A 15,328-nucleotide genomic window follows, 5' to 3' on the forward strand; every position below is an offset into this window, starting at 1 on the left:
ATTTTCTTCTGGGAGCTCTTTACACCCATTTAGTGGCAAGCCCTCCCACCCCTTCACTGATCAGCTCATCCCAAAACAGTTTCTCTATCACAAGACCAAGAAAGTCACCATTAAATGCCATGGATACCTTTCTAACTGCCTCTTAATCTCTCATCTGCTTTCTACACATTTCTCTGTCCCCACTCCCCTTCCTTGGCTTTGGTCAAGCACGGCTCATGTGGTTTCCCTTCCACCTGTCTGGCTGTCCCTTATGCCATTCATGTGTTAAAGGTCAGAAATCTCTCCTAAATGTGCCCTAAACTGAATTCTATCATCACTTCCCACCCCACTGCCCTACCTAATTCAGTTCTTCTTCCACTCTCCCCATCTTAACACAAGGAACCCATTTGCACAAGTCATAAATCCTGACAATTGTCCTTTTTTATATTTTTTATTTTTTAAATGTTTATTTTTGAGAGAGGGGGTAGGGGGAGAGAAAGAGGGAAACAGAATCCAAAGCAGGCTCCAGGCTCTGAGCTACCAGCACCAAGGCCAACAACGCAGGGCTTGAACTCACAAACTGCGAGACCATAACCTGCACCGAAGTCAGATGCTTTATTGACTGAGTCACCCAGGCGCCCCTGATAATTATCCTTAATAGCCCCTCTCACTCATACCTACATTGAGCCAATCCCCCCAATTCTGCCAATATTACTCAAATATCTTTCAGATCTGAACAATTTCTCTTTCTCCATCACCACCACCATCCTCCTCCCATGTAGATGAATGCAGAAGGTAGGTGCCTAACCTGGCCTCACATTTGCACCCCAACTCCTGCCGCTAATTGCCAACAAGGTGTTAGTCACTTTATGCTACACAGGGCACTAAGTCATTCTTTTAATAGCATACTACTAACTTTAGGATGACAAGGAAAATTGAGTTCTCACAAAGGCTTAAGGGCAAATCTTTCCATTTAATCTAACACAATCACACACACACACACACACACACACACACACACACAAAAACAACTAGGGGCGCCTGGGGATGGCTCAGTCGCCTAAACATTCAACTTTGGCTGAGGACGCGAGCTCAGAGCTCACCGTTCCTGAATTCGAACTCCACCACGGGACCTGTGCTGGCAGCTCAAGCCTGCTTCGGATTCTACATCCGCCCACCCGCCTTAAAATATAAGTGAGCATTAAAAAAAAAAAAAAAAAAAAAAAACTTGAAAGTAACAGGAAGGAGCGACTGCACGTAAAAATTAAACAGCCTGGTTAGAAATCTACAACCACAGTAACCAACTCAAAAAAAAAAAAAAACTACCAAAAAAAACCCCAAATGCAAAAGTTAAGAAATGTTGCATATACTTAATTACGCTAGTAGAAACCACTCAGACTGCATCCTTTCCCTCTTCCTTCTCCGAAGAGAAGAAGAACGATCATCAACGACAAAGGGTAGCTGCAAAAACAACGCCCAGTATCAACTTCACGCCCAGGAAAGGACACTGCATTTCCTCCTCGTGGTTTCGGGTACTCTACACGTTCAGAGAAACTTCCCTAGTAACAAACTATAGAAATGATCCCTGAAAGTATAGTCTTGGCTTCTGGCCCCCAATCTTTACTGGGTCTATAGCAGCCGTCCACTTTACGCTGATGGGGACATTTTTCCACGTTCCTCCTGGTTGAGAAATACCACATAAACATATTTCCAAAGTATTGTTTCATACGCCACATTTAAAAAAAAATTCTGAATACTCTTATGAGGCTTTTTCTTTAAGATGCTAAGCCTTTTAGTTTGTAATTAACCTATTACGGATTGACAGCCAATCAGAAGCTCTTGTCTTTCTGACTCTAAATTACACACAAGCACTTCCGGACTAGTTGGAGACTAGGTGCGCTTGGCGCGCCAGTTAATATTTGCATCTCAAGTACGACACGCAGGGTCTGTGGGTGGGATTTTTTTTTTTTTTAATTTTTTAAGCCTCTAAGATCCGAAATTTCGAAAGCTAATAGGTAGGTTAATTTGACATTTTTACTTTGAGACGGGCTGCTGGTTACTCACTTGAGTGTGGACCTGAGGGGCACTTATCAGATTCACCTGGGTAGCTTTTCAAAACAATGTATCCAGGCCAGTCTTAAATGGGGAACGTATTAGTTTATTTTGAAAAAAGTTTTTTCCCTCCAATTTTTTTTTTTTAATTAGGAAAAAAGTAACGACTGTAGTGTGGTTACTTCGGGGACTTTAGGGAAGGAGAGGTCTGCTTTAATTGGTAATTTTGTATATTTTTGTATTGTTTGAATTTTTTTAATTTTTTAACGTTTATTTTTGAGACAGAGAGAGCATGAACAGGGGAGGGTCAGAGAGAGGGAGACACAGAATCTGAAACAGGCTCCAGGCTCTGAGCTGTCAGCACAGAGCCCGACGCGGGGCTCGAACTCACAGACCGTGAAATCATGACCTGAGCCCAAGTCCGCCGCTTAACCGACTGAGCCACCCAGGCGCCCCTGTTTGAATTTTTTTAAATCTTAAATTGTATCACCTTTATTTCACATACCATCAGGTCTGTCTAGACAGATCACAGCCTATTTTTAGCTTTCTTCCCAGTGCAGCTCAGTATTAATAAATAAATCCACCTAAATAATTTTTTTTTTTTTTTTAAGTAGGCTCCAGGTCTAGTGGGGAGCACAAATGCAGGGCTTGAACTCACCACACTGAGATCAAGACCTGAGCTCAGATCAAGAGTGGGACACTTAACCAACTGAGCTACCCAACTGCCCCTTGTGGGACCCAAGAAATTTAACAAAAATCCCCTACCCCAGACAAGCAGAGCAAGACTAACTCCATTTTGTGCTACACCCACCATCTCATGTATAACCCCCATATGACCTACTTATTGCTTAAGACACTCCCCCACCCTAGTCAAGCCGCTGAGCACACCCTTACTGGAAACTGGCTCATTTAGGAATGCGGAACCCCTAACCGCCAAAGAATGTAAGTCCCGCCTTTTGCTCGCTAAACTTGTGCACCAATTCTGACCAGAGTGATAGGCTAGTTCAAACAGTTACTATAGGGTAAATTGTAATTCAATTGGCCACCTGCGTGTGGACTGACATGAATGTGCAACTTTCTGTGTGTGTTACAATCTCATTGGCCACTGGCCCCCATAAAACTGCTACGCCTGCCTCTTAACCTAGGAGTCCAAGTCCCTGCTCCACTGTGTCGGGTATAGTTGGGCCCAAGCTCGAGCTTGCAAATAAACCCTCATGCGTTTGCATCGGTATCGGCTCCTTGGTGGTCTCTCGGATTCGAAATTGGGGGCATTACACCCCTCAACCTAAGTAAGTCTTAGTTTTTTTTTTTTAATGTTTATTTATTTTTGAGAGAGACAGACAGAGCATGAGTGGGGGAGGGGCAGAGAGAGAGGGAGACACAGAATCCAAAGTAGGTTCCAGGCTCCGAGCTGTCAGCACAGAGCTCAATGCGGGCTCGAACTCACAAACCGTGAGATCATGAGATCATGACCTGAGCTGAAGTCAGACGATTAACCGACTGAGCCACCCAGGTGCCCCTTAGATTTTTTTTTTTTAAGTAAGTTGCCAGGTGAGTCTGACAGGTTACAAACCTCTACTCTTCCCCTCCAAAAAACCCAGACTTAAATGTGATTTCTTATTTGTTAAAAAAAGAAACAAAAACACAAAAACAAAACAAAACAAAAAAAGCCTATCATTTCTCCACTACTTTACGATGTTCCAGACCTTCTACTAAACCCTTTTACATAGATCATCCAATTTAATCTTGGAAATAACCCTAAGAGTTCAAGGAAACAAATGTTAAGTGGCTCACCAAGGCCAGAAGGCTGTCTCCTGCTGCCTTCAGCACTGACATTGTACCTTTCTGTATCTTGTAAATCCTTATCTCCTTCCAGTAATTCACACGAGAGGCTCTTTGTGTTTTGCGTAAGACTAGAACTAGGTAAACTCAATAAACTGACCTAGCTAAAGTAAACCCATAAGGAGAGAAATAGGCAGAAGTACTGGGGGGTGGCGTAGGGGGTGCAGAAGTTGCAAAGGGAAAAAAAGGGGGAATCCAGGTGCACTGAGGAGCAGTGACACATCACTTTTAGGCATTTCTTACAGATGCTAAGGAAGCAAATGATAGGGCTGTCACTCCTGAGAAAGGGTGGCTGGGAATGAACCACTGATGGGAGTTGGCTTACTCGTCAGAAGTGCTACAAAAAGAAAAAGGCTAAGGATACAGGATATCCTGACCTGAAGGCCCTCTGGTCATTTCCTGACAGACAACAGCCATGTATTGTTTGCCCAGTGAACAGTTCTGGGCAACTCTGTGACAGATCAAAAAGAAAATGACACCCCAAACTCCTGTCCTCAAAGAGATTACTAACTAACGGCAGTTTGTCTTCAGTAGACTTAGCGAGTCATCAACTGGGTACTCAGACAAGGTAGGCCTCCCTGGAGGAAGCTGAGACTTCGCCCTGCATATCTCACACCCATGTGATACACACATACACGCACACACACACACACACACACACACACACAGAAACACCCCACTTCTGAGTACAAGAGTGAGATAAAGGTAGTGGGGGGAGAAAAAGAAACATAACCTTTAACTATAAAATGTTGAAATAAGGAATTGGACTAAATGACCTGCTTTGATAGTCCCTTCTAACTCTGATAATTTCAAAGTACTTTATTTATTGTCTACAATACCTGTATGAGGGGTGTTATTGTTATTACTTCTGTTCTACAAAGAAATGGAGGCACACTGAACTTAAGAAACTTCTGTTTGCTGAGAGACAATGCCAGACCAGGTTTCAATCCAAGAGGTCTGACTCACATACAGCACATAGCAGACACCAGACCCCAGCTGTAGATCTGCTTACCTGACATCTAGTTGACTGACATCTTGAATTGAATGTCTCAAAAGCACCTTGAACTCAACATGACTAAACTACTCGTCTGCTTCCTAAAACCAGGCCTCTTCCAGTTCCCTGCCTTGGTGATGGTATCACTGTCTACCCCACCAGGAGCACAAACCAGAAAACAAGGGTCATTTCTGACAGCTTCCTTCACACCAACCTGTCATAAGGCTGATGATTTATCCCCCAAATACCTCTCAGATTCCTCCACTTTTCTTCACCACTACCACCTCCCTGGCTGGTCGAGTGATCATCTTTCAGATGGACAGAGCTTAGCCTATACTCACCATTGCCCTTCTCTATCTAATCCATTCCCCAAGCAGAGACCAAGTTCCCTTTCAAACTTTTTTTTTTTTTTTTACATTTTTTTAAGTTGGGGTGCCTAGGTGGCTCAGTTGTTCAAGCATCAGACTTCGGCTCAGCTCATGACATCAGGGTTCATGAGTTTGAGCCCCACCATCAGGCTCCATGCTGATAGTGCAGAGCCTGCTCAGTATTCTCTCTCCCTTTCTTTCTGCCCCTTTCGAGCTCTTTCTCCCTCTCTCTCAAAATAAATAAATAACTTAAAAAAAAAAAAAGTAGAGTTTATTTTGAGAGAGAGAGCAAGGGTGAGGGAAGGGCAGAGAGAGAGGAGAGGGAAAGAATCCCAAGCAGGCTCTGTGTGGGGCTCGAACTCACAAACTGCCAGATCATTTTAAGGTTTTATTTCTTTTCTACATTCCACATGGGGCTCGAACTTGAGACTCTGAGATCAAGAGTCACCTGCTCCTCCAACTGAGCCAGCCAGGTGCCCCAGGAAGGGTTGTTTTTTTCTTACTTTACTTAAAAAAAAAAAAAAAAAAAAAAAAAAAAAAGTTTATTTATTTGGGGAGAGAGAGAACAAGCAGAGAAAGGGAGAAAGAGAATCCCAACCAGGGCTCCTCATTCAGCATGGAGCCTGGTGGGGGGATGGAGGGTGGGGCTGGAACTCACAAACCGCAAGATCATGACCCGAGCCAAAATCAAGCCATCAAAGCGCCCTTAACAGAGTATATCTTGAAAGTGCTCATCATGTGGTACCTGGCTGGCCCTGGGTAGAGCGGGTACAGTATGTGCCTCTTGATCCTTCAGTGTCCTGAGTCTGAGCCCCACCTTGGGCATAGAGATTACTTAAAATCTTTAAAAACAAAAAAAATGCTCATCACAAGAAAAATTTCTGTATGTATAGTGACAGATGTTAATTAAACACTGTGGTTATCATTTTGCAATATAGACAAATGCACAATCACGTTGTATAGAAACAAACGTTTATGTCAATTATAACAAATCTTTAAAAAATACTCTTGAAAACTAAAACACACAAAGTATTTAATACAAAATTTAGTAATGAAAATCAAAAGACCCAGAAAGTAACACAAACTAAGAAACTTAAAAATTGGGTCCTTCAGAAATTAGTTTGGAAGGCTTAATACCTACCTCAAGAAAGTTGAAAAAAACCAGTGCAGAAAAGGTGTAGAAAAACAAATACAAACGTACACACACACACAAAAAAAACGCTCTCTAAAAACACATAGCCATACATGAGTTAAAATTAAAAAAAAAAAAAAACAAAAACAAAAAAAAAAAACCCCAAGCCCAAAAAGCCCTATGTAACCGCTAAACCAGTTACCAACCACCACAACTAAAAACACTGTTTGGAGCAACAGACAGCAAAGCTTGCTCCTGAGATACTTAGTCAACAAGGAACCACTCAGACAGTACCCTTTCCGTCTTTCTCTCCCCAGGAAAAGAAGAGAAGAACGATCATCAACGACAAAAGGCAGTTGTAAACAACACCCAGAGTCAACTTCACGCTCAGGAAAGGATACTACACCTCCTCCTCGTGGTTCCGAGTACTCTACACATTCAGAGAAACTTCTCTAGTAACGAACTATAGAAACGATCCCTGAAAGTATAGTCTTAGCCTCCAATCTGCTGCCTCTTGCAGGTCTATGACAGTCACATACTTTGTAGTCATGGCGACATTTTTGTCAATTCATTTGCCTATTTAAATACATTTTGTTTTCTATTTCATAACAATTCAGGCAAATGACAAAGTTCAAAATACCAGTTTTTGCCTGGAAATCTTCCAGAAACACTTAAAACAGTAACAAGCCTTATTAACATGCGGCTTCCTAGCAGCCAATCACACGCTGCATGCTGCCGACTCCAGCCCAGAGGGAACTGTATTACCCCGCCCACCGCACCAGGCACAAAATGGGTCCCAGTCGGGTCGCGCCGCCCCACTACAGGCTAAGAAAACGGTGTTTAGGCCACTGGTTAGCGTTGCACTGCCTCTTGCTTGCTACAGTCCCGCTGACTTGAGGAGGCCAGGTTTCCTTTGCCTCGAAAGAGAGAAGAGGGGGGAAGAGGCAGCGAGGAGATAGAAGCAGAATTAAGAACCAGTGTACACTTCTACTACCACATAATAGTAATCATAACCATGATGATTTATTGAATGCCTACTTGATGACAGGCATTTCAATCCGTTGTTTCGTTTCATCCTCTAAACAACTGAAGAAAGGTGTCATTATTTTCTCGTTCTTACAGATGCAGGCTATAACATCAGTTACACAGCTGGGGGAACGAACCACTGTTGTTGGAACCTAGGTATGTCTGGTACTAAATTAAGTCTGGATTCTTTCTGGTAAGCCATAGTGGTCTTCCTCAGGAAGTCTAGTCTCCAATCAAATCAATTTCTCTAATAAAGCACTGAGTACATCGTCCCTCAAAGTAGTTCAGTAGTGAATGATTTGTATTCCTGATTTGTATGTAAATCTCAGAAACAGCCTACCCACTTACTGTGGCAAAAGTTACTCCCAGTTTCTCCTCAAAGAACACACCTTATATACGAATGTGTGTTAACTGTTTTTATCACTTAACTCTGTTGTAAAAATGCTTCTGCCCCGTATCTTCCAGGATGCTAGGAAGCACAGTGCCATGTGGCCATGCCCATGGCTTTCTTAATCAACCACATTTTTCAGTGCTTCATACTAATATGACTAATATGACCATCAGGTTTATCTCATCTAACCACTTCTAACAGAATGCTCTGTAGTGTAGCTAATCCAACTGCTGGCTTCTCATGCTTACCCAACCATCAAGAGCAGCTCCAGGAAGGAGGCAGATGACAATCCTCCTGACCCCTAAATTCCAGGTCACATGCCAGGTTCTCTTCACACCACCTTGGTGACAGCTGGTGTGGGCTGACGTCTAAACTGTTCAGGAGGCTGAGACAAAGGCTCCCAGCTATCCTGCTTGCAAGTGCTACAGTTCTCTGCATGAAATTCACCTGAAGGGCCTCTTACTTGGCTTGAAGCTGGGAAGGAGGGGAAAAAAACCACAGTTTTCTATTCCTATGAATGCCTTTTAGGGAATCTTTTCCACTGATACCCCACCACTACCCCACTGCCTTCTCCTAGATAGGCCCGAGGTGGGTGATGGAGTTTAAGGTCCAAGGACTATTTTGGCTATCTCCTAAGAAGCCCTGCTTGAGACTGTGGAGGAACTTGTCACCCCTTGTTCTCTACTCTGAGGCTTTAGATGAAATTCCCAGACACAGATGAAGTCCTGTTTCATATCCAGTTACACCTGTCAACCCCATCTCCTGCTGTAGCATAGTGTCAAGAATTTGAAGATGCAGGACGTTCAGATGTCTAAGATATAATAAACGTTCTAATATTCTGCTTCCCACACTGGAGAGTGTGGATAGACAGACACTAGGAGTCATAGCATACCTATCCTAAACATCCATTTTTATGTTAACAAACACATGAATGTGTTATGGAATAAAATGCAAAATTTTGACGGGGAAAACCAACAGGACCTTTCAAATAAATTATTGAATTCACTGTCAGCTATGTCATCTGTAGACTCTAGGGCTGATACATGGAAATGTCTGAGAACCTTCTGGGTGAATTATTTTGTGGGATAGTTGGATCCTGCAAAAATTGGGAGTTACCTTTCTGGAAGTCCTCAGGAATGCCGTTAAAGCAAATAGGAGAAACACTGCAGGGAAATTAGGTCATCCTGACTGTCTCACAAACCAGCTGAGAGAAGCTTCATAAACCTCTCCCTTTATACTAAGTAGGGAGAGGGGGGAATTCAGCAGGACTTCTAGTTACTCTAAAAAAAGCAGGTCTGGATCTGTAGATAGAGGACAAATACCAGCAGTGATTTTGTCCATGTATGGTTTAGTGTGTGTTTGTTCTTTTGAAGATTGCCTGAGCTACATCTATTTCCATCTCCCTTGTAGGCAGAGCTGCCTATAGCATCCAGCAAAACAAACAAACAAACAAAAAACCCTGGAAACCAAAAGCACCAAGGGCCTTGGAGGAGCAAAGGGGGAAGAGAACTGTGAAAGCCGGTCTCCTCACTCCACCACAGGCTTCAGAAGACTCCATCAGATGATGTAGATTAAAGAAAAGTTGGGGCGCCTAGGTGGCTCAGTCGGTTTGGTGTCCAACTTTGGCTCAGGTCATGATCTCTCTGTCCATTAGTTCGAGCCCTGCATTGGGCTCTGCGCTGACAGCTCAGAACCTGAAGCCCACTTCTGATTCTGTGTCTCCCTCTCTCTCTCTGCCTCTCCCCCACTCGTACTCTGTCTCTCTGTCTCTCAAAAAAATAAATAAACGTTAAAAAAAAATTTTTTTTTAAGAAGAAGAAAAGTTAATCAGGTAGAATTAAAAGTGGGTGTGTTGTGTGTGGCAATAGCTTAAAAAATACAAAATAAATAAATAAACAAACTTTATTGAAAAAAAAAAAAAGTGGGTGGCTGGGGGCCTGAGGAGAAATCTTAGGAGTCTAATAGTTGGAAGACTTATGGTTCCCTAGTACAAAACAAAACAGTCTCCAAAAACAATTTAAAACCTCTACTGAGCAATATGATTGCACTGGTAGAGAACATCTCATCTCTAAATTTAACTTTCTATTTCTCCAAGAACTCCGAGTTTTATGATTTTCCTTCCAACACTATTCAGAAATGTGGACCAAGGCACCTGGGTGGCTCAGTCGGTTAAACGTCCAACTTTGGCTCAGATCATGATCTCACTGTTTGTGAATTTGAGCTCCGCATCAGACTCTGCTATCAGCGCAGAGACCCCTTCAAATCCTCTGTCCCTCTCTTTCTCTACCTTTTCCCCCAGCTCCTGCTGTCTCTCTCAAAAATAAACAAAAAAAAAAAAAAAAGAGAGAGAGAGAAATGTGCTGCAATTTCAGTACAGTGCTTACCTTTCTTAAGAATCTTCTTCACTTTCACATAGTTCCCTTGTTTGACATACTCATGAAGCTGAGCTTCCAAGGAGTCATTTCTTAAGGAACCAAGTTGAACAGGACAGGGGACTGGAAGATGAACAGCCCTAGACATCCTGTTTCAAAAGAAAGCAACATGCTATTTTAACTGAATCAGAAATGCAAGCACACAACTTAGATTCTTTCACATTTCTTTCACTTTTTGTCTACTTTCATTTATAATTAACAGGATTAGGGAAACAATTACTGAAACCCTACAAGATTAATTTTATTCTCAGTTACTGGTGAAATTGAAAAACAATATATTTAGCACTAATTCCCAGGACTAAAAAGTGATGACTCCTGAAGTAAAATTAGAAATATATATGTTTGTTGTATCATTAACTAAGAGCCTATTAACTTTGAAAGGTTAGTACACAAATGCAGTTACTGTGTTGGGATGTAGAGAGTATACTGTAGTGGGTTAAGTTCACAGTTCAGACTCCGAAGCTCTGGTCCTGGCCCTGTCACCTCCTTAACTGTAACCTTGAAGAAATTATTTAACCCTGATAGGCCTCAATTTCTTCATCTGTAAATGGAGATAATAATAACCAGAGGTTTGCTAAGAGGTTTAAATGAGCTAATATGTGTAAAGTGCTTAGAAATGTGCCTGGCACCAAGCTAGCTCTGTGTAGTTGTTAGCTGTTATATATAACAGCTGTTAGCTGTTAGCTGTTAGTATCTCCTAATAAGATCCGTGCAGAGAAATTTTAAGTTTCCATGTGTTGCAACCACACCTGACCATCATATACAATCAAGTGTTTGTGGTATACCTACCATGTGTCTCAAACGTGACAGGTACTGTGTAAGACACCTAAAATTGGATCTCTGCCATCACAAATGCTTGGTCTAGCAGGGGCCAGACAAGAGGTATCATGTTGATGCTCCATGGACAGTGGATTAGAGGGAATCCGCAACTACATGAATTGACAACATGCACATCAGGGGCATAACTGTTTCTTGTATGGAGAGACATAGAGGGTGTGAAAGAGGTAAAGCAAAAGAAAAAGCCAAGAAGGCTAACACATTCAGTAGGTTTTCACCATCCAGGAAGCTTATCTAAGAATTTCTTTCCTTTTTAAGGGTGAATAATATTCCACTGTGTGTATATACAATGTTTTGCTTATTTATCCATCAATGGACATTTGGGCCGATTCTACTGTTGGCTATTGTAAATAACGCTGCTATGAACATGGGTGTACAAATCTCTCTTCAAATCTCATTTTAAATTCTTTTTCTTTTACTCTAAACTTATTTTTCTAGTAATCTCTACACTCACTGTGGGGCTCAAACTCATGACCCCAAAATCAAAAGTCGCATGCTCTTCTGAGCCAGCCAGGCACCCCTGTTTTCAATTCTTTTGGGTATATACCAAAGAAATGGGATGGCTAGATCACGTGGTAACTCTGTTTAATTTTCTGAGGAACTGTTTTCTATACTGGCTATACCATTTTACATTCTCACCACAGTTATACAAGGGGTCTGGTTTTTCCAGATCCTCATCAATAGGTGTTATTTCCTGTTTTGTTTTGTTTTTTTCCTTTTCTTTAGTAGCCATCTTTTTTTTTTTTTTTTTTTTTAAGTAGGCTCCACACTGAGGAGCCCAACATGGGGCTTGAACTCATGACCCTGATCAAGACCCGAGCTCGGGGCACCTGGGTGGCTCAGTCGGTTAAGCGTCTGACCAGCTCAGGTTATGATCTCACGGTTCATGGGTTTGAGCCCTGCATCAGGCTCTGTGCTGACAGCTCAGAGCCCCAAGCCTGCTTTAGATTGTGTCTCCCTCTCTCTGCCTCTCCCCTGTTCGTGCTCTCTCTCTCTCAAAAATAAATAAAAAAACATTAAAAACAAAACAAACAACAACAACAATAACAAAGACCTGAGGTGAGATCAAGAGTTGAATGCTTAACCCACTGAGCCAACCAGATGCCCCCTTAATAATAGTCATCTTAATGGTTTTTGATCTCTCTAAAGTTATTTTTTATATAATTGCATTTACACTAATACATGACTACATTCTTAACATAATAAGTTCAAATAAAACATAAGTAAAAACCCTGAGACTCACTTCAGTGTCACAGGATTATTTTTTCTTAAAACTCCAGAACACATACATCCCTTGAGAACTGAAGCATGGATTGACATTCATTCCCTTAGTATTTCTAGTCTTCCTTTTTTTCCAGTAACCACCAGAGCTTACTGTCAAAAAATAGTCTCTAGGAAGTAGTGGACCTTAAAGCCTATATAAGGTGTGGAATCAGCACTGCAGGAGCAAGGTAAGACAGCTTTTATCCAGCTCTTTAACCTTGCTGTCCATGTTCCTTTGCAGAATAATCAACATCCCAACACTAGAACACTAATCACTGAAATTTGCATGCGTGAATGAACAGGACAAAACTTATTTCAAGCATCTTTTTGTAACATGTCATTTCCATAATATCATGACCTGAAATGGAAACCTAAACTACTGACTTCACCTAGATACTCCTAAAACTTACATGTAACACACACCACCAAGCCATACACAGCAGGCAAGAAAGAGAAACTATAGCCCAGATGACAATTCTGCTTTTAGGACTTTCACCAGGGGAAAGCGCGAACGCAGTCCCCCACTACCACAAATTATGCAGTCGAGTTTCCCACATTTGGGGAAATCGCAGGGGTCAGCACATCCGGAGTGCAATGGGTGAGCCTCGCCCTGGGAAAACCACCTTCATGATCATGGTATCTCCCCTGCCAGGTAAGTATGAATTCTGACACTTGCCTGGTACTTCACCCTCATCCTCAACACACTATACAGTCATGGTCAATTATATTCCAAGTTCTTTAGGCCCTTGGTTCGAAACTATGGCATTGTTCACATGACACTGACCAGAACACGCCAGTGGATATTTAGTGGAAATTCTGCCTCGTGAAAAATGAGCTCCAACACGCAGTCACCTCACCCTTCATCTCCATATGCCCGCCTCTTGTCACTTGTCGTCACTATTGACGTCACTCCACTTGTTAGAGAAACGGAAAAATTCATTTTAGCTATTCTTCGCAACGATTCAAAAGACTGTCACCCGCGGGTGTAGCTGGTTAGATTTTAAAATCCTTGCCTTCCCAAGCGCGTACGCAAAGGTTCCGGCCTTGCATCTGCCACGAGTCTAAATTCTGTGCTGCAGGACAGAGCAGTTTGGGAGGCAGTGGCTTGCCACCGGGAGGGAAAATCGCACGGTCCGTTACGCTGGTCTGAATTGCTGTTCCACTGAGGGTCTAGGTCATACTCCCAGTCTCCCTCAGCCTCCATTTCCCAAAATTGTAAAGAAATAATACTGCCTGCCTACCTTTACCTCACAAGGTTTCTGTGAGGACGGAATAAGAGAATACACGTGAAATGCAGCCTCAAGCCTCTCCACCTCCACCCCGGCCACATTCCAGGGTTAGGTGCCCTGTGTAGTTGGGGACCCAAAGATGGCTTCGCCATGATTTGAGCCTGCAATTTTCCACACAAAGGGAAAAAGCAACCAGCCTGGATTTGATAACAAACCAAGTGCCCCTCCTTCTTTTTAGAGAACAAAAATAAATAGCACATTAGGTTATCCTTTCTGCCCCTGCTGACCAGGTGCTCTGGGCAAAACCATCGTGTTTGCAACAGCTGTAGTATTGAAGGCTTTCATGGTGTAGAGAGGCAAAACTCTACCTCTGCCCTGTTAGCGTCTCTGGCTGGGCCTGAGAATTAGATTGGCATAGACAGGTCAGCAGGATTAAAGCATTAGAAATTTAACAGAAATTTGCCTGACACAGAAGTTCTTATAAGGAAATAAAGAAATGGCAAAACTAAATGCTTTCATATCAGATTGAACAAGGAGAGGCAATTGTGCAAAAGTAACATAAATGAGGAGGTTATAGATAGACACGAATTCTTTTTAACAAGGTTTGTACAAAATTCTCTCAGGAATTCTGACTCCCCTTTTCTGAGAACATTTCTTATCCCCTGGTATAGGGAAGACATCTTTTACATGGGAGTTTTATTTCCTGATCTCAGGAAGAAAAGGGTAGGTCAGGACCCTCTTCTTATATGCTGTTTTTCAAGTGCTTTTAGCTCAAAAGAATCCTTATGCCAAGGTGGGCATATTTGGGGGTGGCATATTCTGCTACCCTTCATTTTTTTTTAAGTAGTCTTATGCCCAACGTGCAACTTGAATTCACAACTCCGAAAGCAACAGTTGCATGCTCTACCAACTGAGCTAGCCAGGAACCCCAGTACGTGTGATTTTAAAACAGCTTTGTTCCTGTTTCCGATTCTGTGTCTCCCTCTCTCTCTGCCCCTCCCCCGTTCATGCTCTGTCTCTCTCTGTCCCAAAAAAAAAAAAAAAAAAAAACGTTGAAAAAAAAATAAAACAGCTTTGCTTTGGGGCACCTGGGTGGCTCAGTTCATCAAGCAGCCAACTCTTGATTTCAGCTCAGGTCATGATCTCACAGTCTGAGCCCTGCATGGGGCTCTGCTCTGACTGTGGGAGCCTGCTTGGAATTCTCTGTCTCCCTTTCTCTCTCCCCCTCCCCCTCTTGTGCACAGGCACAAGCACTTGCTCAAAAATAAACATTAAAAAAAATAAGTAAAAAGCTTTCCTTTGTTTAAAATTTTTGAGGGCATTAAAAAATTTTTTTTTACGTTTATTTATTTTTGAGAGAGAGACAGAGCGTGAGTGGGGGAGAGGCAGACACAGAATCCAATTCTCTGAGCTGTCAGCACAGAGCCCGATACAGGGCTTGAACTTACAAACCGCAGATCATGACCTGAGCCAAAGTCAGATGCTTAACCAACTGAGCCACCCAGGCACCCTGAGGGTATTTTAAACTATTACAATTGTGATAAATGTCCCTTGTAGATAATTTGGAAAAGGCGGAAAAGTGTTATTAAATTGTATTTATTTATTTACTTATTTAGAGGCAGAGAGAGAGACAGACAGACTGCTTGAGCAGGCAAAGGGCAAAGAGACAGAGAGAATCCCAAGTAGGCCCTGCGCTGTCTGCATAGAGCCAGATGAGGGTTGTGATCTCAGGAACCATGAGATCATGACCTGAGCCAAAATCAAGAGTCAGACACTTAACTGA

General features: G+C 42.4%; 1 protein-coding gene, 1 long non-coding RNA gene and 3 other non-coding genes across 11 annotated transcripts in view; 1 reads left to right on the forward strand and 4 right to left on the reverse strand.

Annotated features, from left to right (window-relative positions):
* The window catches only part of TEX14 (testis expressed 14, intercellular bridge forming factor), a 122,159-nt gene that overhangs the window by 82,401 nt on the left and 24,430 nt on the right, over positions 1-15,328 (reverse strand). For all 7 annotated transcript variants that reach the window (XM_049637764.1, XM_049637761.1, XM_049637758.1 and 4 more), the window contains exon 2: positions 10,169-10,305. In XM_049637764.1, the coding sequence (XP_049493721.1) occupies positions 10,169-10,304 (136 nt within the window). In that variant the 5' untranslated portion in view covers position 10,305. The remainder of the gene's footprint in view (positions 1-10,168; positions 10,306-15,328) is intronic.
* On the reverse strand, positions 1,368-1,580 carry LOC125927764 (small nucleolar RNA U3). The gene has a single exon (XR_007459443.1). It is a non-coding gene; the product is annotated as a small nucleolar RNA U3 (small nucleolar RNA).
* On the forward strand, positions 3,212-9,615 carry LOC125927450 (uncharacterized). Its single transcript, XR_007459344.1, has 3 exons — positions 3,212-3,320; positions 7,490-7,549; positions 9,195-9,615. It is a non-coding gene; the product is annotated as an uncharacterized LOC125927450 (long non-coding RNA).
* Positions 6,646-6,861, reverse strand: LOC125927765 (small nucleolar RNA U3). Its single transcript, XR_007459444.1, has one exon. It is a non-coding gene; the product is annotated as a small nucleolar RNA U3 (small nucleolar RNA).
* LOC125927780 (U1 spliceosomal RNA) lies at positions 12,813-12,976 on the reverse strand. The gene has a single exon (XR_007459456.1). It is a non-coding gene; the product is annotated as a U1 spliceosomal RNA (small nuclear RNA).

The sequence above is a fragment of the Panthera uncia genome, chromosome E1 (assembly GCF_023721935.1).
Source record: "Panthera uncia isolate 11264 chromosome E1, Puncia_PCG_1.0, whole genome shotgun sequence".
In the NCBI taxonomy this organism is placed as follows: Eukaryota; Metazoa; Chordata; class Mammalia; order Carnivora; family Felidae; genus Panthera; species Panthera uncia.